This window comes from Lepisosteus oculatus, chromosome 27, assembly GCF_040954835.1.
Source record: "Lepisosteus oculatus isolate fLepOcu1 chromosome 27, fLepOcu1.hap2, whole genome shotgun sequence".
Taxonomy (NCBI): Eukaryota; Metazoa; Chordata; class Actinopteri; order Semionotiformes; family Lepisosteidae; genus Lepisosteus; species Lepisosteus oculatus.
This window is the reverse complement of record NC_090722.1, coordinates 1,796,544-1,821,175: the sequence shown is the minus strand read 5'-3', so window position 1 is coordinate 1,821,175 and position 24,632 is coordinate 1,796,544. Positions and strand designations below refer to the sequence as shown.

The following is a 24,632-nucleotide window of genomic DNA, read 5'->3' as shown; positions in this document are numbered from 1 at the left end:
TCTGTGTGGATTCAGATCTCCCGCGGACACAAACAGCTGCAGGCTTGTTGCTGTGTCCAATCGGCGTTCTCTGGCTCGGTGCCAGGCAGTGCTGGTTCTGACTCTCGGACACACTGGCCGTTACGTGGTGGTCCGACCTAAGTCTGAGGATGTCCAGAAGGAGCTGAGTTTGAGAATGTCCAGGAGGCGCCCCAAGGAAGCCCTGTGCTGCCTGTTTTACCTGGAGGAACTACGGTCGTTCGTTGGCTGAAAGTTTTGTGGGCATTCGAGACCCACGTGGGGTTAACCTGCCCTACCAGTTCCTGATTGGCTGAGGATGGGTAACAATGCACTCTGACCTTAGGGTTGTAAACAACTTTGAATAAGACTCTCCCAGACAGTAAGGCGCAAGAGATGGCCATTTATTAGGGTTGCTGGAGAATCTCAGCTTTGGGAGTTGTTCCTTATCAGGACACTCTATCGGGTAGAAAAACACCTTAAATGTGAACCAACTGGAATGGCTTCTCTGTATCCAGCACCACTGAGATGAAGGAGAGAGGGACTGGCAAGGGAGCAGCAAACTTAATTCCTGTATTTTAATAAGCCTTGCCGCTACAGTGGGATGTATCAAGAATGGGCAGGAGGAAGAGTGCAGAGGAAGAGGTCAGCAGCTTTGTGGAGTGGTGTGGGGAGAACCACCTGCAATTGAATGTAACAAAGATGAAGGAACTGCTGGTAGATTTCAGGAGGAAAAGCGTCAAACATACTCCTGTCTATATCCATGGGAGTGGCGGAGATGGTGGACTCGTACAAGTACCTGGGAGTGCACATTGACGATGGAATGGTCTAAGAACATCGAGGCCATCTACAAGAAGGTTCAGAGCCGACTTTACTTCTTGAGGAGGCTCAGGTCCTTCAATGTATGTAGTAAGATGCTACATATGTTCTATCAGTTGGTGGTGGCGAGTGCCATTTTCTACGCAGTGGTAGATGCCATCATGGACAACGTCTCCCATCCCCTCTATGACATGCTTGTGAGATTGAAGAGCGCGTTCAGCAATAGACTGATCGAACCACGGTGCGACAGGGAGCGCTACAGGAGGTCATTCTTGCCTTCTGCCATAAGACTGTACAACGCATCCACTGTGTGTCTGGGCAGAGGCAACATTGACAGGGACCTGTTTCTGGACTGAACAGTAAACTGATCCAGCTGTTCTTTTTCTTTTTCCCGTTTAAAACTGTTTTTGGGCAATATATGCCAGGGACCTGTGCAATACATTTATATTCATATTTATATTGTGCAATTTTTGTACTGTTCTGTTCTTTGTGTGTTCTGGACTGTGAGTAACTCTTCGTAGTGCACTTCTCACTGTACTGATTGTACTGTATGTATAGTATTATTATTATTGTATCATTCGTTACACTGTTGCTGTGTTGTCTGTGTTAAGCTGCAATTTTTTAATCATGTACATAACCTTTTACATACCTGTAAACTATTTTGAAAAGCCAGGATGCCTTTCTAAATTGGCAGCAAACTAGTCCCTGTCTTGGAATTTTATCAAAGACGAGCCAGAAGAGGTGTTCTCATTCACTCAGTAATGCATTTATTCATATTGCGCAATAGGGAAAAACAGCAACCACCAGTCTGTGCAGCAAGTGAGAGCTGATTTTCAAAGTAAAATAGGAAAAGGTCCCTTATTTTATACACTTAGCTGATGCAACACCTCAACTTGTTTACTTCATTATGGTAGGTTGGTAAAACAAAGACAGGCGAGACAGTCATTTTCCAGTCCTTATAGGTCTTAGGCTAAGGACAGAGAAGACAGCTACGTGCAGTTACCCATCGCCTTTTTGCTGGGACGGAGATCAACATATTCTTAGAACATCCCATGGCCTTGACTCGCTGGGTACAATCACACTTTGTTCTAAGAATCCAGCTGCTTTTACAACACAGCTCTGCCCGTAAACAGACATATTTAGGATAAAACACTTTTTTTCAGTAACTTTCCATTACATCCCATAGAGAAAATCCACATGGAAGACATGCAAGCTCCACACAGCAGGAAATTCAGTTGGACATCAACCCCAGGAACTGTGAGGCTGCAGTCCTTAATCCACACCACTGTGCTGTCCAAATGGTCACTCGTGAATTAAGTGCTTTAAGAGCTACAGTATCATTAATTCCCCATTCTGAATGCAGGAACTTGTGCTTTCATAGATTTTAATTATCACTAATCCTCTCCCACATGACATTAACTGAGAAAACAAGACTGGACTTGGAATATTTCAGTCTAGGGCCCAGATATTTTCCTCTAAGTGCTCAGAAAAATGTAATCTTTAATCTGGGAGATCAAATCTGAAATGAAAAAAAATATCTCATGACAAAGAGCAAGAGTAACCAAACATTCATCTTTGCAATGAAACTATTTGTCTCGTTATCTAATTTAGACCACCCCTGACCTGCACTACTGGAGGATGTCACTGCTGGTATTAGTACTAATCCAGCTCATGACTATCTGAAGCACTGGGCTTCAATTTCAGTTCTTGTCGCCGTGATTCCTAAACCCTGAGGATAAGGTCTATGGAAAGAATATAATTAATGATGTCTTCTGTAATTGATACTTGAGTGATTCAATCAGCAGCTCGTTATGGTTCACAATTTAACACCTGGTTAGACAGGTGTGTGTAGGAGTGGACGCCCAGCAGCCTTGAGTATATAAAGGCCACTTTGGGGGTTTATACCATACATGAGGTTTGTGTGATCACTCATCAACATGGAAGGGAGAGGCTGTGTGTTGTGTTTGCTTGTAGGATTTTTTCTAGGTAAGGTTTGGGTTTCTTACTTTGACTAAAAGGAGCAGCATAAAGGCAGATGGGAGGATTAACTGCATGCTGCTAGTATTTAAGGATTTCAGTATAGGTATTTGATCTTGAGTATAGATGCTGCCTGAGTGTTAAATCCATGACATGGATGTTTGTGTGCTCTTGAAGTTCTGCAAACCTTTGATTCTCTGTGTATGGAGCTCTGTTCACTTGTGGTTGTTGCTGATTCATTAATGCCCTATTGGCTTGTTTCTTCTGTCCTCGTATACTGACTTAGTCCCTCAGTGTCGGATGCTCATGATCCTATGTTGCCCTCAGCTCAGGCTGCTTTTAAGTGATCATTGACCCAGTGGTGTCCTCTCCTTCCCAGTATCTGTGGCTGAAGCCCTGCAGTGTCGGGCTGTGCCTGGCAGTCTGAAGCAGATAGATGCTGGTGCTGGAAGGGTGTGTGGAGTCGACAATGCAGACAACCTGGTCAGCTACCAGGGCAACAGCTGGGTCTCTCTGGCCATGAAGGGGAAACATGTGAGTGTGGGGCCAGCAGGGCTCTGGAGTGTGAGTCTCGCCAGCCTTGTGTTCAAATGGCTTCGGGGAAGGTGGATCCAAGTACAGCCAGGTGAGGCTGCAGCTGATCTATATGGGTTAGAAATGATGGCTTTCAAGTTTATCCATGGCTAGTGGCTGCTTTCAGCCAGAACCTCTTTCATTCCTCAAGTGTTCATGACCAATACTGAGGAATGAGCTTTGCACTGCCCCCTGCTGAGATCAGCTGTATTTCTTGCTCTCCTCTGCAGGCTCCCTCATCCAGATTGATGCTGGTGGAGACAAGTTCGTGGTTGGTGTCAATGCTGCCAATTCCATCTTCTGCCTGAACAGTGGGCCTGTTGTGCAGTATGCTGGCCAGGGCAACATCCCCTGGATTCCTGTTGTGGGCTCCCTCAAGTACTATTCCTGTGGACCTTTTGGCTGCTGGGGAGTGAACAGGCTGGACCAGATCTTTGTCAAGCTGGATGTGAGTGGGGATTCCTGCAAAGGCTCTGACAGGTGGTACCCCATTCAGGGCTCCCTGTCCCTGGTGGAGGTGGGCTCAGATGGCAGTGTGTATGGGGTGAACAGGAATGGAGTGGTCTTCAAGAGGTGAGCTGGGGGAGGGTTTAATGCACATGGTTGAATGAATGACTGTCCTAATTCTGGGCTGCTCTAACCCTGTTCCTTTTCCTGCAGGCTTGGTGTTGATGCCTGTAACCCCTTTGGCAGGAGCTGGTGGGCTCTAAGGGCAGCTGGTGTGGCCAGGCATGTGTCCTATGACCGAGGGATCCTCTGGGTTGTGTGCAAAGATGGCCGAGTCCAGAGGTGCCAGGTCTGAGCAGCCTGTGTGGTCTGGTCCTGAGTGGAAAGTGACAGGCATGACTGGGCTGCATGAAGGGTTCCGAGTGGAATGAGGCATTAATGCCCGTCTTGGGTTTTCTCTGTGCTGCAATAAAAATGCCTGAAAAACCCTGTTCTTCTGTGGTGTCTAATTCTGTAGCTTCAGATTGGTTAATGATCTTAAAACCAGTCCTCCTGACTTAATGAGGAAGACTACCTGGCATGTCCCATTAGGCATTAATATCCAGACCTGAAAGCCCTCTACTCACATGGCTCTTTGCCTGAAATAAGATAATGAAACACCTAGTCTCTTTCCACAGTGGCTTAGTCCCAGTTTTGTGCATGACTGGATTAGCTAGAGTGCCCCCATGTTTCTTTGGGAGCATCAGTGATCGGTCTTTTCCAGTGGCCCTAAACAGGGATGTAAGTTGAGGCTGTGACTGGGGTCCTCAATGCCTTTCACTCTCTTAACCCTAAACCACTTCAGTGTAACACTTGTTCCCATAATGTGTCAGTGCAAAGCACTTGGTCTTAACTTTCTATTACATCCCTGACTATGTTGACTGGGTGCTTTTTTTTTTTTTTACAATAGTTTGTATTCATGGTTGAATACTCACTTGCGGTTTAACTCAGGTTTAGGTGTGATACTTCATTGCTGTAACTAGTTGAGTGGGATGGGGCTTGGTGAACCTGTACAATTGAAGATGCAGTTGCCATATGAATACCTACAACACATTACAAAAATAACACCTATTAGTACTTTACCAAGTTGTGTGTGTGCATTTGTAATCAAGTGAAGCAGTATTGTGTACAGTCCACTCACCTGTGACTTTTTTCAGGCGATTGTTTACATTTTTACTTCCTTACTTGTAATCCGTTTTTCCATTTATCTTTCAAAATGTTAATTTAAACTTTTAAAGTAGGCTGAGTATGTAACAATTGCTGATACAATGTCATTGAGATTTACCAACTGCAACAATATGGTTCCACACAGTACTTTTGACCACTTTGTGAAGTGACTCCTGTTTCCAGACAGGAAGGTGAAGGTCATACAGTAGAGTTGTTATTGCCCTTCAGGATTTTCAGTACATAAATTGGGCCCCTGAACAGTGCAGGACAATCACGTGAACCTGAGAATGTATCTGGTCACTCATCACAGTTTGGGCTGATTCCAGAAGAAAAAACTTTGTTGCAACTGACAGCAAATTTGAAATGAAGCATTACTAGTGGTACAGTTTTTGTATAGCATCTCCTTATTTAAATGTTACACTTAACTATGTATCCTAACAATATTTGCTTTATAATTTTTCCCACATTATCCCTCATCTCGTTATAGTCCTACCCGTCTGTGCTCAGCTTTCTGACCACTAGGTGGCACTGCTGCTTGGCTGACTGGCCTCTGGATTGACTTCTCTTGGATCTTCAAAAAAGCTTTGATATTTTTAATGAGAAACATGAAAAACAGACAATAATTAAAAATCCTCAAATTTGCTGCTGCCTTTTTAACAGTTTTCTTGTTAAGTCAAAATTTGCAACAGCCATAATCACACAACAACAACAAAGTTCTATGTTTTTAAATATATTGAGGAAAAGGGCCCCAGATCTCATGGCATGGCACCAGATTGCTTGTGCTATAGAAGCAATTTTGTTCAGCCACAATTATTCCAAACGCCAGTGCTGATGGTTAATGTGAACATTGTCGCTGAACAACCAGAGAGTGCTAATTCAGGGTCTGGGGTATATTCTTCCCAAATACCTTTGACTACCACTGAAATATTTCTACCTAAAGTTTATATAACTTGGGGCACAGCCTTCAGAAGATCTGCACCTGTCACATAAAGGAGAAACAGATATATCTTCAATTTAATTTGAGATTTTAGTCAAATTAGTTTTAAAATAATGCAGTCGACCTACGATCTTCTATTGCAATATCTGGTGTCTAACATTATTAGAGCACCAGTGGATATTGTTCTAATCCTCGTTAGTTCCTGACATCAGGTGTCCTTCATGTGATTAACAGACAGCTCTGTGTGCCTATAAAAGCAGGAAACAAACTCTGATATTAGTTGTCTAGAGATGTGAGGTCATTGCACAAGATTGTAAAACAGATCAACTCTTGTAAATTGAACATAGAACTGCTCAAATTTTCAAATTGAGACCATCTTGCTTAACAATGTGTCTGACCTGTAAATAAAAACGCATGTTTGTGAGAGGTCAACACTGTGGGATATTCTGCCTGAACCTCAGCAGTGAGTTAGTGAAGTCTCTGTTGATCCCATGTGAGAGCTGGTCCACAGTTCTGCTGGACTGATGTCAGGAGAAAAGGTCTTGTCTCATCCCAGCAGCTCCCCAAATAAGCTCACAAATATAGACTTGACTGTGGCTTTGAACTGCATATAGAACTAATGGTGGCTTACAATGAGCTGAACAGCTGTACAAGTCACTGACCAAGTTACTGAAAGGAAATATCTTCAGTAAATAATACTACAATATTTATGTTTTAATAAATATTTTGCTTTCTTGTTCCATGTTAACAGACAACAATATGTGAAAATGTTACTGCAACGGAAAAAAAATGCAGATCAAAGGGAATTTCAAGCTTTTCAAGAACAATGGACAGCGCTTTGTGAAGAGTGGCAAATCTCTGTGTCCTTTGTGAGAACACTCTTACTGAAAGAGTGCAATGTTAAAAGCTTTTGCATGTGTAAAGTATAGACAGTGTCTCTGTATGTTGACTTTTTCTTTTGCAATACTTTAAATTGGATTATTATATGGTATTGTAGCCTATAAAATAACTTGTCCTACAGTATATATATCCAACAATGTATGTACAAGACTCTTGTAAAACACATTGTGCGAAAGAATTAATTGATATTGATACTCTCCATGGTTACACAAACAAAAGGTGGTGTCAGAGGTTATATCAGTCTGAATGGAAAGAGCCTCTCTGGAGTATGTATCAGTAAGACACTGAGTTCAAGCAGCAGCCAGGTAAGACTACAGCAGATGTGTATCATTCAGCAGCTGAGCATAAAGCATGTTAGATGAGTGACACCTGCAGGAAAAGGAAACCTGTTTGCAAGAGGGAGTTCTTTTCCTTCCACCAAGAAGGCGCCCTGGAAGACATACTATTCTGTACAGTTGTTGAACACATTCCATTCTGAAGCACAGATGAGCTGTGTATTGGGCAAAGTGTAGTTTAGTTTCTGCCATAAACCCTCAGATGGAGGAGGTGGATAGAAATGCCCAAGCTACAACACCCAGCTCTACTTGGGAGCCTCGTTGACTAACTCCTGAGTAACAGGGCTCTATACAGCTGATGTTTGAAAAAAATGCTCCTTTGCTACTTGTTATGATCCCCGCTTCCCTGTTGCGTAGACCACGCTGAATTAGGCAACCTACCGGATCACTCATTCACCACCACACCACCATCTCATTATACACTGAAGCACAGTCTTCCCTGACCTCCTCGCTCGGAGTCCATGTGAGCTTTATTATTGCTTTTCGCTTGTTCTCGTTTACACCTCTTCAGCTTGGAACTGCTTGTCCCTGTTGGACCTGCGGTCTCTGGATTGCGGAAAGTACACTCCTCGGTTTCAGACTCCTGGCTTTCTGCTTTGAACGACGGCTCCTGGATCCCGGCTTTGATTTAGGATTTCTGGTGTAGTTTTTTTCGAATTGCGGAAAAGATCGGTTGCAAGATTCTTTTTCAGCTCCCGCGTTTATATTTTGTAATCTAAAATATATTGTAGGGCCCTCGCCCGGTGGTGAGGATGAAGCACACCTAGGCACTCAGGGTACCGCGAAGCAGGCTGAGAGTTGTAGCCGGGGGGAGTCTGAGGGTCAGCACAATGACCAGCAGCTGACCCTGCTGATGTAAATAGTGTTATAGTAGCTTTAGTGTCCTGTGTAGCTTTATAAGTCTATAGCCTGTAGTTAACGAGTTACCACCCTAAACTGTGTACGTTTTCCGTCGGTCTCCTCATGTGTGCATATATTTTGTGTGGTTTCGATAGCAGAATAAAGCAGTCGCTTTCTCTTCAGTCAAACTTCCTCCTACTGTAAATACTGTAAAAAGGCGCAGTCCTTTGGATGAGACGTAAAGTGAGATCCTGACACTCTGTGGTCATTCTAAATCCCAGGGCATTTCTTGAAAAGAGTAGAGGTGTTACCCCAGTGTCCTGACCAAATTTCCCCCTGGCCCTTACCAATCATGGTCTTCTAATAATTCCCATCTTAGAACTGGCTTTATCACTCTGCTCTCCTCCCAACTGAGACCTGGTATGTGAGGAGTGTACTGGTGCATCATCTAGGTGGGGCTGCACACTGGTGGTTGTGTAGGGGATCCCCATTACTTGTAAAGCACTTTGAGTGAAGTGTCCAGAAATATATTTTTTTATTTATAAGTGTAAGCAAATAGGCTAGGATTTGAATACTGAGATTGACTCGGCATCCTGAATATAGGGTGAGAGACTGTTCCATAAGATAGGGGTCCTGTAACCAAAGGCTTTACAGCCAACTGTTATTTTATTAATTCATAGAATATGAAGATGACCTGCATTCTGTGAACTAAGCAGGCGACTTGGGTGGTATACATTAATAAGTGCCATTAGAAAGACAGGTGTCTGACCTCTGAGAGCCTTGTAAGTACTGTGTAGAAGGATTTTGAAGTCCGCCCTGTACCTGACAGGAAGCCAATGAAGAGAGCTAAGTATGGGGGTTATATGGTTGTACTTTCAGCTCCTAGTAACGATTCTAGCTCCTGCATTCTGAATTCGCTGTAAGGTGTTGAAAGTGCGATATGTGCTCCCTGATAGTAGGGCATTGCAGTAGTCTAACCTGCTGTTACAAGAGCATGTATGAATTTCTCTCTGTCTTGAGTGGAGAGGAACTGCCTTAGTTTTGTGATATTTCTTAACTATAGTAAGCATGTTTTAGATACTGTTTTAACATGAGAGTTAAATGAGAGCCTTGTGTCTAATATGACGCCTAGGTTACGTGCAGAGTCTTTGAGGCAAATTTTTAAATCCTCTGAGTTAAGTTCTGAAGTTATAGTAGTCCTGTCAGTATTGTTGCCTCCAAACAATAGAACGTCAGTTGAGTAACACGTTTTCACACATCCTAATCTTTACTTCATTAATGCAATTAACTAAAGTGATAAGAGAAGAGTTGTCATTTGGTGTAAACAAAATGTATATTTGAGTGTCACCAGAATATGAATGAAAGTTAATATTATGTTTTCATGTTTTCCTTCTCTCGCGGCAGCATGTAAAGAGAGAACAATATTGATCTAACAACCGCTACCTTAAATTGATCAGGTACAATGCCTGATGCAAGGGATGTGTTCATCATACTAATTATAGGTCCTGCCAGTACTTCGAGGGAATCTTTGACTAGCTGAGTGGGGATGGGATCTACCGGGGGGTCTGTACACTAAAAGAATGTATGTAGATGATTCGGGAGCTATTTTAAGGAGCATTGCTTCAAATGTGTGAAAGTCATTAATAGTTTTTAATTCAATTCTCAGAGACTCACTGAAGATGGCTGCTAGGCCACCTCCATGCCCTGAGCAAAGAGCTTTCTGTAAAAAACCATTAGGTGAGACTTCAACTAAAGGAATAGTGTCAGTGGGTCGAAACCAGGTTTCTGTTAGTAGGCAGAGGTCAGAGTTGGTGTCAAGAACCATATCATTAACCAGAACTGATTTGTTGCCTAGTGAGCGAACATTTAACAGTGAGCATTTTATGGTAGTTTCATGTTTTAACTGATTTAGGTTTACCTTCCTTTAGGTTTAATTTCCAGTGGAATGGAAATTAAATTGTCAACACAGTAGCCCCTAAAGAAACGTCTGAATTCTAATCTAGGTCTAGTGATAGTTGCAATACTCTGTCTATTCACACTCATAGCTGGTTCTGGATAGTAATGTGATTGATGGGATGCCGTGTGGTAGAGAACCTGGGTCGGTACAGGAGGTGAACTAGAGCTGGGAGTACAGACAGCACGCGATTTAAGATCACATGGCTGAGGCCTGGTTGGTGCTCTTAGTAGTCAAGCAAGCAGCTTCTCTGCTATATTTTGGGATAGAATTAATGATCCCCTCTGGTTAACGTGGAGACGGTCCCATTTATAAAAGCCATTCCCCAAAAATGTCCCAATTATTAATAAAGGTGATTCTATTGTATGCAACCAGCGATTTAGGGAGTATAGCCTACTATAGGGTATGTCCCCTCTGTATAAGATTGGTAAGGGACCAGACACAACTAAATTCCGAAATGTTTCTTTGTGCTCTTTTGCACATTTATATCATTTGTTCCAGCGTGAACAACCAAGGTGGAAGATTCATTACTGGAAAATGTGTCTAGTTTCGCCTCAATGTCAGAAACTCAGGCCCCAGGAAGGCATTTTACAGAGACCACTGCTTTGTGATGGTTAGGATTTCTAACATTCCTGATTATCAAGTCGCCAATTATGAGCACCTTTTCTGCATCAACAGACGCACTGCCTAAAGCAGAGAACCTATTGTTGAGTCTGACTGGTGACTGGTGTGCAGGGGGTCTAGTCCTTGAGCTCTTAGACCCCTGTCTGCGACCCAGGGCTCACGTGTGGTTGCTGCTGGTGCCGGCGCTGACCTGGAGACAGCTGGGCCAGGAGGGACTGCAGCCACTTCTGAAATGACTGAGTGTTCTGACTGAGCTGAATCTATCCATCCCTCAACCTGGTTAATATCTAATAGTGTGCTAATGCACCCCTCCAAAACGGAATTCTGTCCTACAACTCTACTATAACTAAACGTTTCTGGCATTTAAAATTATCAACACAGTGAAGACGTGAGCTGGACATGCCTTCACGCTCGTGACAAGTCAACGTATTGCTCACAGGCCAGCAGCAACACTCACTAGGTACCACAGAACTCTCTTTTACCAACTTCTTGTACTGGAATACAATCCACCTCTGCTAACTGGCAGAATGGGGAAATGAAAGACGCAAGGAAGTCCTGCACTTCATGAACAGAAGCGACAATTCATTTCTCCTGAGATCTGCACTCTGTACATAGTCTTCTAGTGAATACACAACACCCATAAGTTAAGAGGCTTGAACTCCTTCCTGCTCAGAGTCATGTTCACACAGTAATAACTCGATCTGCCCAGGAGACACAACACTAGAACAATCCGATCTGTGTGACCGAGCCTCAGCACGTCCCTGCCTAGTCCAGTACACAGCTATGACTCTTGAATCCGCAGTGGAAAAAGAAGCTCAGAAGGTGAGATTTTTTCTTCGCTTCGTACTTGAGCTCTTTAAGTCAGTAAAATTGGAACGCGCTCCTGACTGCCGAATGTTACGTCACAATCCTGCTGCCACTACGTGACACATGCGCATAATCAGTGATTACAATCATTAATATTATTAATTGATTGAAAGTTATTATACAACTTAGTATTCTTCCTGCTCTCCCCACAAGCAAATGGTTCTCTTATTTCCAGTGTCAGTTGGAAAGTGTGTGAAGACACAGAGCAGCGCTTCTTCTTTATGACATGACCTCAGACATGCGTCTCCCCACGATCACTTCAGACTGCAGCTTCCTCCCACTTTCCACAGACCTGCTGCTTTGTCTTTCACGCTACACCATCACCGTGGCTTTTCCTGATCATAAAAATCTCCAACCAAACCAAACCAAGACAATTCATGTTCATTTGCTGCACCGATTGTATGAAAGAATGATCTAGATTTGCAACAGACAGATCTGTCTGCTATACAGTGCATTATAATGTTCCTACTTGATTCCCTCACACAGAGACCTCGTGCTCTCAACAATCTGTAAAAGCAAATCGCACTTTCAGAGCAGCTCGACTCCCAGCACACTGCAGCAGGGCGGCGGTGTGAGAAATCCCTGTGGGCCAGGAGAGCCAGAGACCTGCCGCTGTGCCACAGGAGGTCAGCGGACTGATGGGTGGACAGACTCGTCGGTTTGGGCTGAAGCTGAATCACCTGAGCTCTCCTGCGCCCCTCTGTCTCTCTCCTGCACTTCACTGCTCTGTATTCTGTACTTCTGTGTGAAACAGCTTGTTTCCAGCTTCTCCTGTCTGAACACTTGCAGACTGAAGACAGAAAAGCGCTTCATACACTTCAGTGTTGGTTCAGCACCATTCATACATTCTGGAATGAAAACCAGCTTCTGTACACGTTGTGTAATTTATTTAAACACAAAGTTGTGTGTGGAGGAGAGAGAGAGGTGTGCTGTCTGGTCCAGAATGAGCTGGGGCGCCCAGGTGTCTCTGCAGTGGCTGGGGAGGGGCGCCCCGACTCCAGAGTGCTGCTCAGGGCCGGGTGAAGAGCCCCATGGCTTCAGCAGCCCTCTCCCGCACCTGCGGCTCTGGGTCCTTCAGCAGGACCCTCAGATCTGCGGGAGGAAAGAGACGAGGCTGTTACTCGGGGTCCTGCAGCCCTGCTCAGCTCCTGACACACAGCTGCAGTGCTGATCCAGCTCTTGCCCAGCAGGTGTGAGTTAGGAGACACTGTGCAGAGCAGCAGGTCTGGACCTCATGCAGTGGGGTTAAAGAAGGAGTGTGAGATCCTTTCTGTGTGACATCTGTGTTCTCTTCACTGTCAGAAGGAACAGTAGTCAAAAATGTCAAACTATGAAGCTGGAAGAAACGGCCACACTGTAATTCACAGACCGCACAAGTCTCTAAAAAGAATAAAATAAAGCAGAGCTACTACAGATGTGCAATTCCACAAAAACCTGCTAAACAGGCCAACTATACATTTTTCATCTCCATGCTCTGAACTTCTCAAAACTTTGTACACTGGGTATCTATGGTGTGAGAGGCTACAGCCAGAATTTCTGGTTAAACAGACTCTAAAATACTAAATACTAACCCACTGAAGCTAAGCAGGTGTGAGCCTGGCCAGTAACTGGATGGGAGACCTCCTGGGAAAAACTAAGGTTGCTGCTGGAAGAGGTGTTAGTGGGGCCAGCAGGGGGCGCTCACCCTGAGGTCCATGTAGGTCCTAATGCCCCAGTATAGTGACGGGGACACTATACTGTAAACAGGTGCCGTCCTTAAGATGAGACGTCAAACCGAGGTCCTGACTCTCTGTGGTCATAAAAAAAACCAGGGTGTTTCTCGAAAAGAGTAGGGGTGTAACCCCAGCGCCCTGGCCAAATTTCCCATTGGCCCTTACCAATCGTGGCCTCCTAATAATCCCCATCTATGAATTGGCTTTATCACCCTGCTCTCCTCCCCACTGATAGCTGATGTGTGGTGAGCGTTCTGGCGCACTATGGCTGCCGTCGCATCATCCAGGTGGGGCTGCACATTGGTGGTGGTGGAGGGGATCCCCATTACCTGTAAAGCGCTTTCAGTGGAGTGTCCAGAAAAGTGCTATATAAGTGTAAGCAATTATTATTATTAATTATTATATACTGTACAAGAACAACTGGTCAACATACTGGACACAAAACACAAGCATCGTTACCTCGCTGAGCTCTTCTCAGAGCGAAACAAGAGCAGAGTCTCCTCTGCAGCTGCTGCACTTGGAGGCCTGAAACACAGAGGGGTTGAACAGCAGAGCTCCTGCACACACAGCACCACACAGGATACTGCACCAGCGCACACTGCCAACACTCTGAATGGAGAGCAGCTCATGGAAATGTGTTTCCTGGTGACATTGGTAAGTCTGATTAACCTGCCTCATTACTGACAGAAAAATGCATTTCAAACACTAGACAGAAAAAGGCTGAAAGTGGTGCCCAGTGTCCTGCTGCCGAAATGAGACTACTGTAGCTAGACATACTAGAGCCTTCTTACTAGAGGCCTTTTACTAGTGTGACATATCAGAGCCTGAGTCCTTTGAGAAAACCCCAGTGATCAAACACCTTCAGACTCAAACCTGTTTCAAGGGAAACCTACAGAGTAGCGTTTTAATGCTTGAATTCCCATCCCGGCAATACCCTCATCACTAACCACAGCACAACTCACTTTTACCAGTGGAGCATCATCTCTACACTGAGCCTCAATCACTCTTCTCATTGTCACTGAGCTCTTACCAATGAAGATGGCAGCACTTTCCCGAACCCAGGCCCTTCTGCTCTGTGCACCCTGGAGTGCAAGCCTCTGGGCCAGGCTGAACTGCCCACTCGTTATCTGGACACAGGGAATATTGCAGGGCAGTGTGAGACAGCACACTACTACTGTACAGGAGCCCCCATGTGAGAGACAGCCCTCCATTACACATAAACACCTCTAATCCATCTAATGAGAGTGTATGAACTCATCAGCACTACTGTGATTATAATCTGGATATAAACTGCTACTCACTGTAATTAGTGCTCAGTGTAAGCCTGGTTTAGCACAAATATATTTCCTAAATCTGACACAAGTCTTTGTGTGTTTGTGTCCCAAAAGCAGGGTGTGCTCCCCTCTCTCACCAGCAGCCCAGAAGCCAGCCCCAGGAGAACCTCACTCACCAGGATCCTGCACATCTCCTTCATGGACAGCACACATTCCAGGGTGAAGTGCTGTAGGACTGTCCAGCAGGCCTGGGGAAATCCACATTGTCAAAACCAGTTTATCTTGAAACAGAGCCCAAATTAAACAGAAACTACACAAATGTCACAAAATAGAAGCCAGCCCTGAAACCCTTTGACACATCCTTGATAGTAACCCTCTGAATGTTTAGATTTACAGGCTACAAGTTCGTACTGACTGTAGGGTTTTTTTTCTTCGCCAATTGCAAAGCTGGTCAAACACTGGATAGGTGACAAGTATCAATATCAAAGAAGGACGTGAGAAGACCCATAGTCCCACAGGCTCAGCCCAGCCAGCGGCAGCTCTGTGTCTTTACCTGGATGACCTCTGGGCTGGGGTCAGTCAGGTTCAGCAGCACGCTGACCAGGGAGCTGTGGACCTCTTTGTTGAGCCGGGCTTTCTCAGAGCCCAGCCTGACCAGCTGCCCCAGCAGAACCACTGTGACTCTGCGGACCTCCGGGCTCTCCTGTAACACAGACACAGGACAAGAGGGAAACTTTACACACAGACACGCACAAACTGTCACCACTTATTTTCTCCTCTCAGGGCTGGAGTCTGACCCCACTGTAGCTCAGTAGCTCAAAGAACAAACACTGTAATCATGGATATCCAATTGATTACAATTACAAACGTTATATTTAAATTTAATAGACAAAAACAAATGACACAATATTTGAATAAAGAACATCTTAAAAAACTTACACTTTCCAAGCAGGGCCTGGCTCTACAGTACACAAAGGGCACCAGTGCTTTGGCTTGACTCTTGTCCGCGATGGACAGGACAGTGATCAAGCCCAGTAGAGCCCGCAGAACAACTGGCTCAGCTGGGGTCTCCTGCTCTGTCAGGGCTGAGCTCTGAGCTGCCAGCTGCTCCTCTGTGTGTCTGTGGATCTGAAGACAGGAGGACACCAGTCGGCCTTCATTCCCAGTACTGCTGGGACAAGGGTTACACTGAGGGAGGGTCATGCTGGTCGCTGCTGGTCAGCAGAAGGGACAGCTAAAATTGACGTGCTAGCCAGCCACATCTGAAGATAATTGTCCACCACGCCTGCCTCAGGAGGTTCAAGCTACACAAGCCCTTGGTCTGGCAGCGCTCAGGAACTCGGCCAAAAGTCTCAAGCTTCTCCCTGTCTTCCGACTTTGCTCCTCGGATACTGGCCCCTAGCTTCACCCTGCCTTTGTTGTCTAGATCACCCTCTTGTGCTTGTGTGCTGTGTCTGTCTGTTTACAGACTGTGCTTATTACCATCAGCTCTGAGTTTGGAGTTTGCTGTGTGCTGAGCCTCTGTGTTCACCCAGCTTTGATCTGGCCTGTTCTGGACGTGGCTTTGGGCTGCTGGTCTGCACCACGCTTTTCTGTGCTCACCAGCCTGTCCCTGTGCTGCAAACAGGGAGCTGTTTGTTCACACAGCCGCTTGCCTGTTTGCTGGTGTCTCTCTGCCTGCTCTTGGGCAGCGACATATTACAGGGAGACAGTACCTCCGTGCTGTAGCTGTCAGCTGTCTGACTATCTGTCCTCTGCTCAGTTAGAAACACCAGCAGATTGGCTCTATAGTCACTTACATCCAGTTCTGGATCATCCACCTTCATCTCCCTCATCAGGCCGAGATGATCAGCCAGGTCCTTCACGGTCTCCGAGACCACCTGGCTGGTACTGAGGACCTGCCACACCTCCGAGAGTGAGCTGTAAAATACATCCCCAGCTGTCAGTGCAGGGCTCTGCATTCAAACTCATTCTCAGAGCTAAAATACACAAACACTGACGCCACAACACAGTGCTGTTGTTGTGATGCTTTTATCATTGCAAAGAGCTTCTCACTGTTAGAATTGTGCTCTACCTCTCAGAGGGAGAAATGAGGGTCACTAGGGACTGGATGGTCTGTCTGAGGTCCTGTGCAGCCAGATATAATATCCCCTCCCTCAAACTCTCTTCCAAGCTGTCATCCAGAGTATAACTACTGCCGAAGAATTGCAGCAGGTCAAGAGCCTACAGGGAACAAGAACAGCAGGTCAATCTCAGACAGATCACATGAGCTCTGTTACACTGACTGTTGAAGTTGTCCACTACTGCCCCTTTGTTGCAGTTCTCAGTGCTGTCTTCAGAGACAGGACACAGGATCATGTCACTAGGTGTGAACAAAGGAGTCATTTTTCTGAATACTTCTGGAGCAGTGTTTCCAAAAAGCTAAAAACACAACTGTATTGATCAATAGCAAAACAGTTTCCCGTCCAATCACTTCTCAAAAACTATCTGTTCTCCGATTCACAGTGACAGGATACAGCTTGTCCAGAGCATCCGTGTGGGAAAACAGCAGACAGGCGACTGCGTCAGACACACTGACCATCATTGTCGCCAGGAGCTCGGCCTTGGCAGGGAAGCTGGGAGCTCCGGAGGGACTGGCGCTGCGCACTGCCTGTGCCATCATGCCCACACTGCGGCACAGGCTCAGTCTGACATTGGGCTCCTGCAGGGGGACACACAGCAGCTCACTCACTGACAGCCCAGACGCCACCTCACCTCCACCAGCCCTGGACTCTGATGGACACTCACAGCCTGGACAGCCTTGGACACTGTATCCCTGTGTCCTCCTCCCCAGAACAATCCAATCAGGTTGAAGTATAATTAACAATGTCTACCCAGACACTGCAGGAAAGTAGCAGAACAAATAAGGAAGAACTTTTGCCTGAGAGTTGATACGAATACCTCCCTGCGTTAGAGAAGCACATTAAAGAATGTATCAGTGGTTGAATACACTCTTCAGACAGGAGCTGTGAGGTTCACTCTGTCAGGTCTCTTGTTCTTAAAGGAGGACATGTTGCCTACCTTCGTGGTGACATGGTGTCTCAGTCTCTCCATAAAGTCAGTGTCCATTCTCTGCAGTAGATCCTCTGCAGGTGCTTTAAGTGCAACGTGCCCATAGCACAGAATCAGGGCACAGGTGAAATCACTCTGCAGTAACAAGCATGACAATCCAGATCAAGGTGCTGAAACTTGTAGGTAGAAGCTGACATTAAGAGCAGCTTCTGTTTGTCTGTCAGGACTCTGATGCAGTACACCTACCCTAGAGCCCTGCTCATTGCAGGGGAAGGCTGGGTCAGTCAGCTGGGTCTCCAGTCTCTTCAGCACAGACAGCACCACATCCAGGTGCACACTGGCACACAGCCCCATCAGCACTGCCAGATCCTGGGACACCAGACAGGCATCAGAGCACTCTTACAACACCCACAAGGGCATCATGCACACTCTCTCATGGACTGCTGTTCTAATGCCATGATAAAATGAGCCGAGTCATCAATATCTTTCAACTGAATGAATAATGGCTTCAGCAGTCAGATACACGGCACTTCTGTGTTGCCATGAGCTGTGGAGAGGGGTAGATCACAGCACTGAGCTGCTGTCATTGATGAGGCTCCTGAGGGCTTCACTACTGTAACGTCTCTCTGTGCAGGTGAGCGGGCTGCTGTCCCCATTACCTGGGCGTGGACCATGGTCAGCAGCTGCTCCAGCTGGGATTCCAGCACTGGTCTGGCCTTCGGCACTGCTGCCCCCACAAGCACACTCAGACTCTGAAAGAAGAGCACGTTGGAGTCAATCTGGAGAGGCACTGCTGCTTCATCAAGAGGCCTCACTCTCTCAGTGTATGCAATAACACATTAGCATTAGGATTTTGGTAGTTTGATCACACACAAAAATCTGACAGAGCAGGATAACGCCTCCCCTGGACTCTACCCCTGGCAGATCCATCTTGTTCACACCCTTCCACAATCACATGGGGCACCACAGACCATAATCCTCTTCTGCACTGGGCCTCACCAGCACATCACTGGAGCTTGTGGACAAAGGGACACTGGGAAAGTGCTACTAGTGATTGTTTCGATCTACAATTTAAGGAATCAAAATCCATTTTCTAAAAGAAACGGACCTCGCAATCCACAACCTGTACACCTAAAGGCCCATTGTCGGTCACAGGCCTACCTTGTTGATTCTGGAGTAGCTGATGTCCAGCTCAGCTGCATACAGTGGCTGGAAGGCCTGTAAAACTGCTGGCAGCTCACTCTGAAACTTCTCCTCAGGGAGCAGGCAGCACATAGCTGCCAGGGCCAAGACAATGGCCTCCGTCACCTTCAGACAAAACACAAACACCATCATCCTCAAGGAAAGGATACAGTCACAGGAAAGCAAACTTGTCTAAAACCGCAGACAGTTAGAACAGCTTTAAGCAATGAATAAAACCTGCTTCATAAGTACACCCTATTCAACTTTGCTTACTGTGATCTGAACCCTAGACCCTGATACCCTTCCCTAATACCTGCATGGACACATCTTTTCTTGGCATTCAAGTCCATTCTTTCCTCCAGAACATCTGAGAATTCAGGATGATTAATAAGATGTCAAATAACCTACACTGGATTAAAGATCCCATACCTTTGGCTCAGAAGATGGCAGCCATCTGTGCACTACATCAAAACTTATGATGACCTGGCTTGAACAGTCCTGAACACACTGCCCGGGACCCTGGAATTTTGCCCAGCTCTCATACAGGCCTTCCAATGCTGACAACACAAGAGAGGAACAGCCTGCTACACTCCTCAGCTACATCAAAGCAGTCCTGTAGCTCAGTGGGAAGCGGTCTGAACAGGCCTTATCAGTGGATTGCCAGTGGAACCAAGCATTGATAACAACTGTCCCCCTAAATGAGACAGCTTGCACACTTACCAAAAGCCATCATTGCCTTCATTTTATTAGTCACAGCAAGGGGAAGAACAGGCACCAGCAGGTCCAGCAGTCTCACTATATCCCTTGCTATGTCACGACCTTCAAAGAAAACACATTTCACACTGGGTAGGGACCAAGGCTCATGATAACACTAGAGAGTCAGAAGCGGCATGAGTAACAAACACTGAGCCTTCATAATAAGCTCATGTATCAGGGCTTGAATGGACAGATACGAGCAGTATCATGAAGTTTGAAATACAACACAGTAAAAAATCTGGAATATATCTGTGCAGATCACACCCCATTAGCAGCACAGAACTTACTGCAGTTGCGGGAGATATCTCCTACAGCATTCAGCAGCGTGTGGTGAGGGAGCACTCCGGGCTGGAAGAAGGACAGTACCATATCCATGGTACTGTCGTAGTGGTCTCTCACCACACAAATGACTATGTTGCTGGCTGGCTGTTGCCAGTCAGGCAGCCATTTCTGAAACAACAGTAAAAAGAGATCAGAGTGACTTGGGAGTCGATAGTATTGGAGTTGAAGCTGCAGCTTGGATCAAGCCAATGAGCACACAAGTTAACATACAACGATTTGTTACCATTAGATGTAACAATGTGTGCTACAGGCAAGGAAACAGACCACAGCACTGCAGCAAGACAACAGTTCGATAGATTGAAATTAAAGGGATTTACATACCGGTGACATCGTCATCTCATTCAAGGCCATCGAGACGGTGCTCTTGGCCAAGGACTCATCCAGATGCTGCGCAGATGTTTTGCGCAGCAGCTTCTCCACTGCCTGGAGGACAGCAGAGCGATGGGCAGTTGTCACCTAGAGCAGGGAAGAACCAAAGCCAGGGGTGAGACTGCTGCTCTCATCACAGCACCAAGAGTGTCTGTTCAAAGGCTTCTCCTTCAGGGCCAGTCAGCCTGGCCAACGGGCACTGAGGGTGAAACAGCAGAACCACCCCAGCTCACCACACGAGGGAGTGGAAACACACAGAGAAACCCCAGCCTTCCACTCAAGCACATCTGTCAAGATGACAACACGTTAGGGCTTACATTCTGACTTATAGTTGTAAGAAAAAGCAGAGACAGTATCTTGGAGCACACTGGGCTCCTGATTAGTGCGTTTGCAACGACTATGTCAGGAGGTGTGTAGGGAGCTCCTTCATGTTACCTGGGGGCTCTCGAGGAATCCCAGGATAACTGGCAGTGTCCCCTTGGTGTTCCTCTGCAGGAGGGAGAGCAGCTCTTCTATCAGGAGCTTCCCAGATTCCTCATCAGAGCTGCTCATTCCCTCCAGAACAGCCAGGACCTCATCTACAGCAGACAAACAGACAGGGGAAACACTGGTGTCGCCGCAGCACAGACTTCTAGGGAGAAAACTCTTAAACTGACCTGTTGTCTGAGGGACCTAAAACCCTGCTGACACATGTCTGAGAATTATAGAGATCAAAATGATTTTTGATGCACAGCCCGTAAAAGCTGGGACTCTTTCACCCCAGAGAGGAATACAGATCTGCTCTAAGGGCAGGAGGCTTCAGAGTGCAGGGTTTTGTTTTCGTGGTCCTGAATAACAGCTGCAGCCACTGACACTTCTGAACCCTGAAGAGCCCACAAACAGAGCTGCTCTGTGGGTCACATCAGTCCTGTTAGCAGCTGCTCCTCCGCAAACAGAGGATCTCAGTGTTGAAGAAGAATCAGGCAGCAGCTCTGCTCCCAGGTGGAGAACCTCCTTCTGCTGCTCTAAGGGGATTAGAGCCTCTAATTCAGCGTCTCTCACACCCAGTCAAAAGGACTTGGACAGATCTTCATCAATATACATTTGCTTTTCCCAAAGTTACAATTAAATGTAAATGAAAGAATAATTGCAGTACATCACTCAGACACAGCTCATTTCATAACCACTGTGAGTTACTCATTTTCAACACTTTCAATGGTTTCATACCTTACATGGATGTTAGTCTTCTTAAAAATACTCTCATACTAAATTATTTTATATCTTATTATTTTAGCTTATATCTTGTTTATTTTTGCTCAAATCATTATTAGTTGAAAAGATGAGGAGACTGCTGTTGCTTTCCCTGCCTCGAGCTGAGGAGACCTGCAGGGTGACATCGAAGAGCCCCTCAGGTCAGTCAGCCCAGGGATGGAGTCCCAGTGGAAAGGGAAGCCAGGAGTCAGTGTGTGGGGGGACTGGCTTCAGGGGGCACTGGTCTAGATCCAGCTGTGTCATACCTGGCCCGGGGCACTGGCAGCCTGTGCGCTGCACACAGGAGGAGAGCCACTTCACCCTGCTGGGCTCACAGCTGCACTCCTTCGGGCTCATCTTGGACCTGTCAGTCAGCCAGTAGAACAGCACAGTGAAGCAGGGAGCTGGGTGGCTCTTTTCACACACTGGGAGTCAAGGTACTGCTGACAGGACAACAGCAGACCCACTAGACACCACAGAACTCTCTCTAACCAGCTGGTCCTACTGGAATACAACCCAACAGGCTGAAGGGCAGACACAGGATATTGAGAACACAAGCAAATTCTTCACATCAGTGAAAGCAGAGACAGGAACAGAAGCAGCAATGAATTCCTGTTCAGATCTGCACTCTGGGCTTTAATAAAACTCCAGCAGGTTAAGAGCTTTTAACCCCCTCTCACTGAACACCGTGTTAACACAATAACCGCTCGATCTGCCCAGGAGAAACAGGTCAAGAACAATCGGATCCGCGATACGGAGCCTCGGCAGGTCCCTACCTCGTCCGTAAACCACCAGGATCTTCAGTGAAAAGACAGAGAATATTGACAAGCCGTGTCGAGCTGAAGTGTTTTCTTCGCTACGAGCATCAGCGCTGAGCGACTCAGCAGCACCGGAGCGCTTTCCCGGACCGCAATTGTTGCGTCACAATCCCGATGTGTCGACGTCACGCTCACGTTTAATAAGTCATTATAATCACTATATTTAATTATAAAATTACAATTTTATATGCTTTCTGATTTTTCCCAACTCTACCAACAGAAGCACTAATTGTCTGATTTCCAAAGTGTCAGCCGGAAAGTTTCAGAAAACACGGAGCGGAGCGTCTTGCTCACGATATGACGTCAGACACCCCTTCCTCCCTCCATCCAGACTCGCCTCTCCCTCCTCTCTCACACGACTCGCTCATCAGGGCTTCTACTGTCACTCCAGTCTCCTGCCAGACCTCTCCCAGACACAGCCTGCTCATTAGTCCTCCTGTGACCCAGACTCGCCCTGCAGATCTGCTCTCCGGCTCCTCCTCATGGTCACTCCGCTCGCTCACGCACAGACCTTGTGCTCTAACCAGTCCGCAGCGACACATCTGGTCTTGAAGCAGCTCGTCTTGCAGCGCCCTGCAGCAGCGCCACGGTGTGTGAAGCCCTGCGGCCGGGAGCAGCAGAGACCCGTCGCTGGGCCGCAGGAGGTCCGAGACTGACGGTCCTGCAGACCCGCTGGTTCTCATAGCGGCGGAGCGGGGCTGCAGGTCTGCCCTCGGCTCTTCTCCGCAGTGACAGGAGGCAGAGAGAGCCGCGCCTCAGGAGCCCCACACGCCTCCACAGGGATCAGCCGCAGGGAGACGATCGCTCCTCCGACACACAGCCGCTCACAAATAACGGCTGCGCTCCTCTCGCGCCCTCAGCGGAGCGGGCAGCCGCGAGCCGGAGCCGGAGGAGGCGGAGACGCCGAGCGCTCGGAGCTGCGACTCAGCCAATCAGAAGCCGCGATCTGTAGGGGGCGGGGCCTGAATGAAGAACAAGAATACAGTAGGAATATGTTAGATTATTAATATAATAATAAAACAGTTGCCTATGAAAATGCTTGTCAGATGCACCTCAGTTCAGCTGGATCCATTTCTGTGTGAAACAGCTTGTTTCCTGTCTTCATGACAACTTGTCCAAGACATTCTGGATGAAATGAAAAAAAAGTTTAAAGTTTAAACGGTTTTTTCCTCATTTGAATGAAACCCAAATGGCTGGAGGTTTAACAGCAGGATATGCAACATGTGTTTCTTCCAAGTGGTCATTTTCCTTCTGCTTCTAAAACCAACTGAACTCCGATAATTTTTTTTTCAGTACATTCATTTCACCAGATGAGTAGTATCAAAAATCGGCTGCACATAAAATGAGCATTTCTGTCAGAACTCGTCAGTTTAACCTACTGCTGAACAGGCAAAGTAAGCTTTGCTGCAGGCAGTCACTTTCAAGATTCAAGATGTTTTATTGGCCATATACAACAAGTGTGTTGGAATGCCTACTCGTTCAGCTGTACCCAGCAACAGTGGAGGAAAAAGAAATAACAAACAGACATGGACAATACTGTAACGCTTACGGCCGACAGGCACTGTGTAAGAGCCGGCTTACCAGAGCGGTGACGTCGCTGCCCTTCCCTGTGATAGCAGGACTACAGCTACCGGGCTGTAGAGAGATCTCTCTTTAGCTCACCGGGCTGGGTCCCTGCTGAGTGACGCGGGAGTCCCGGGTTCGAGCCCCCGCCTGAACCCCCGTTGCTTTACAATACATTTAAATTATAGACATTATAACACAGCCATGACAGGACATAGTGCAAACAGTGCAGTACCTTAAAGTGCAGGTGCTAATTTGAGCTGTTTATGATGCGGACTGCCCTGGGGAAGAAATTGTTTTTGAATCTATTGGTCAGTGTTCTGATACTGCGATACCTCCTACCAGAACCCAGGGGTGAAACCAGATCGTGGCCAGTTTAGGTCCCAGTTTCTGTGAGACACCCCCAGACTGTCCTGATCTGGGTCTCCTGTGGGACGGGTGGTGACTCGAGTTTGGCAGCAGAGCAGCTGTGTGCTGGGCTGATTCCTTACCTTGGCCTCGGTCTGGCTCAAAGCCCTCAAGCCCAGAACAGACACATTGATGGTCACACGCAGCTGGAGATCCGCAAACACTATCAGACCGATATCCAGTCCCTGCAAAAGCATCTGGAGACAAAGCGAAGGAGACCGTGAGTGAAGCTGAGGCCAGCCTCACACTGTGAGCTGCAGGTGAGGCTCTCCAGGCCTGCTTCTGGTGAGCCCTGCTGTAGCTCAGCCCCAGTTCTGCTCCTGGATACCCAGGATGTCGGTGAGGTTTCCAGGGGTCTTTGAAGCAGCAGCTCCTGAAGAGCTGGAAGAAGCTGTAAAACTGGTCCAATTAAGTCAATAATGAGCTAATTGAGGTCACTGAAAGTCCAGCT

General features: G+C 46.7%; 3 protein-coding genes across 9 annotated transcripts in view; 2 read left to right on the top strand and 1 right to left on the bottom strand.

The window, feature by feature from the left end:
• The window catches only part of LOC138225327 (maestro heat-like repeat-containing protein family member 1), a 37,153-nt gene extending 34,515 nt beyond the window's left edge, over positions 1-2,638 (top strand). Inside the window, exon 7 of the mRNA XM_069185199.1 lies at positions 2,428-2,638. Coding sequence (XP_069041300.1) covers positions 2,428-2,473 — 46 coding nt within the window. The 3' untranslated portion in view covers positions 2,474-2,638. The remainder of the gene's footprint in view (positions 1-2,427) is intronic.
• Positions 2,639-2,713: 75 nt separating this feature from the next.
• Positions 2,714-4,304, top strand: LOC138225326 (fish-egg lectin-like). Its single transcript, XM_069185197.1, has 4 exons — positions 2,714-2,802; positions 3,173-3,418; positions 3,597-3,939; positions 4,027-4,304. Exons 1-4 carry the CDS (start codon positions 2,754-2,756, stop codon positions 4,166-4,168), a joined length of 780 nt encoding a protein of 259 aa, XP_069041298.1. The 5' UTR covers positions 2,714-2,753; the 3' UTR covers positions 4,169-4,304.
• An 8,042-nt stretch (positions 4,305-12,346) lies between these two features.
• Positions 12,347-23,097, bottom strand: LOC138225321 (uncharacterized). Of its 7 annotated transcripts, none has more exons than XM_069185162.1 (20): positions 22,169-23,097; positions 21,659-21,756; positions 20,598-20,740; positions 20,115-20,249; positions 19,739-19,901; positions 19,416-19,514; positions 19,125-19,252; positions 18,675-18,821; positions 18,173-18,265; positions 17,760-17,882; positions 17,523-17,648; positions 17,041-17,163; positions 16,537-16,685; positions 16,262-16,382; positions 15,402-15,590; positions 15,016-15,165; positions 14,639-14,710; positions 14,219-14,315; positions 13,648-13,713; positions 12,347-12,568 (listed from the first exon to the last, which is right to left on the bottom strand). In XM_069185162.1, exons 2-20 carry the CDS (start codon positions 21,747-21,749, stop codon positions 12,486-12,488), a joined length of 2,298 nt encoding a protein of 765 aa, XP_069041263.1. In that variant the 5' UTR covers positions 21,750-21,756; positions 22,169-23,097; the 3' UTR covers positions 12,347-12,485. The 7 variants fall into 7 exon arrangements, with proteins under 7 accessions (XP_069041263.1, XP_069041264.1, XP_069041265.1 ...); XM_069185163.1 differs by having other exon boundaries at positions 12,479-12,568; positions 14,151-14,315; XM_069185164.1 differs by lacking the exon at positions 12,347-12,568 and adding an exon at positions 12,595-12,771 and having other exon boundaries at positions 14,151-14,315.
• Between the last annotated feature and the right edge of the window lie 1,535 nt (positions 23,098-24,632).

What these genes read in the sequence shown, in the direction of transcription:
- LOC138225326 (XM_069185197.1), top strand. Translation starts at nt 2,754, where the DNA reads ATGGAAGGGAGAGGCTGTGTGTTGTGTTTGCTTGTAGGATTTTTTCTA. An exon ending in GTGGATCCAAGTACAGCCAG is followed by an intron (nt 3,419 to 3,596) that starts GTGAGGCTGCAG and finishes TCTCCTCTGCAG; the next exon opens with GCTCCCTCATCCAGATTGAT. An exon ending in AATGGAGTGGTCTTCAAGAG is followed by an intron (nt 3,940 to 4,026) that starts GTGAGCTGGGGG and finishes CTTTTCCTGCAG; the next exon opens with GCTTGGTGTTGATGCCTGTA.
- LOC138225321 (XM_069185161.1), bottom strand. Translation starts at nt 21,749, where the DNA reads ATGAGCCCGAAGGAGTGCAGCTGTGAGCCCAGCAGGGTGAAGTGGCTC. An exon ending in GCAATGAGCAGGGCTCTAGG is followed by an intron (nt 17,649 to 17,759) that starts GTAGGTGTACTG and finishes TTGTTACTGCAG; the next exon opens with AGTGATTTCACCTGTGCCCT. An exon ending in CCAGCCCAGAGGTCATCCAG is followed by an intron (nt 14,711 to 15,015) that starts GTAAAGACACAG and finishes GGATTTCCCCAG; the next exon opens with GCCTGCTGGACAGTCCTACA.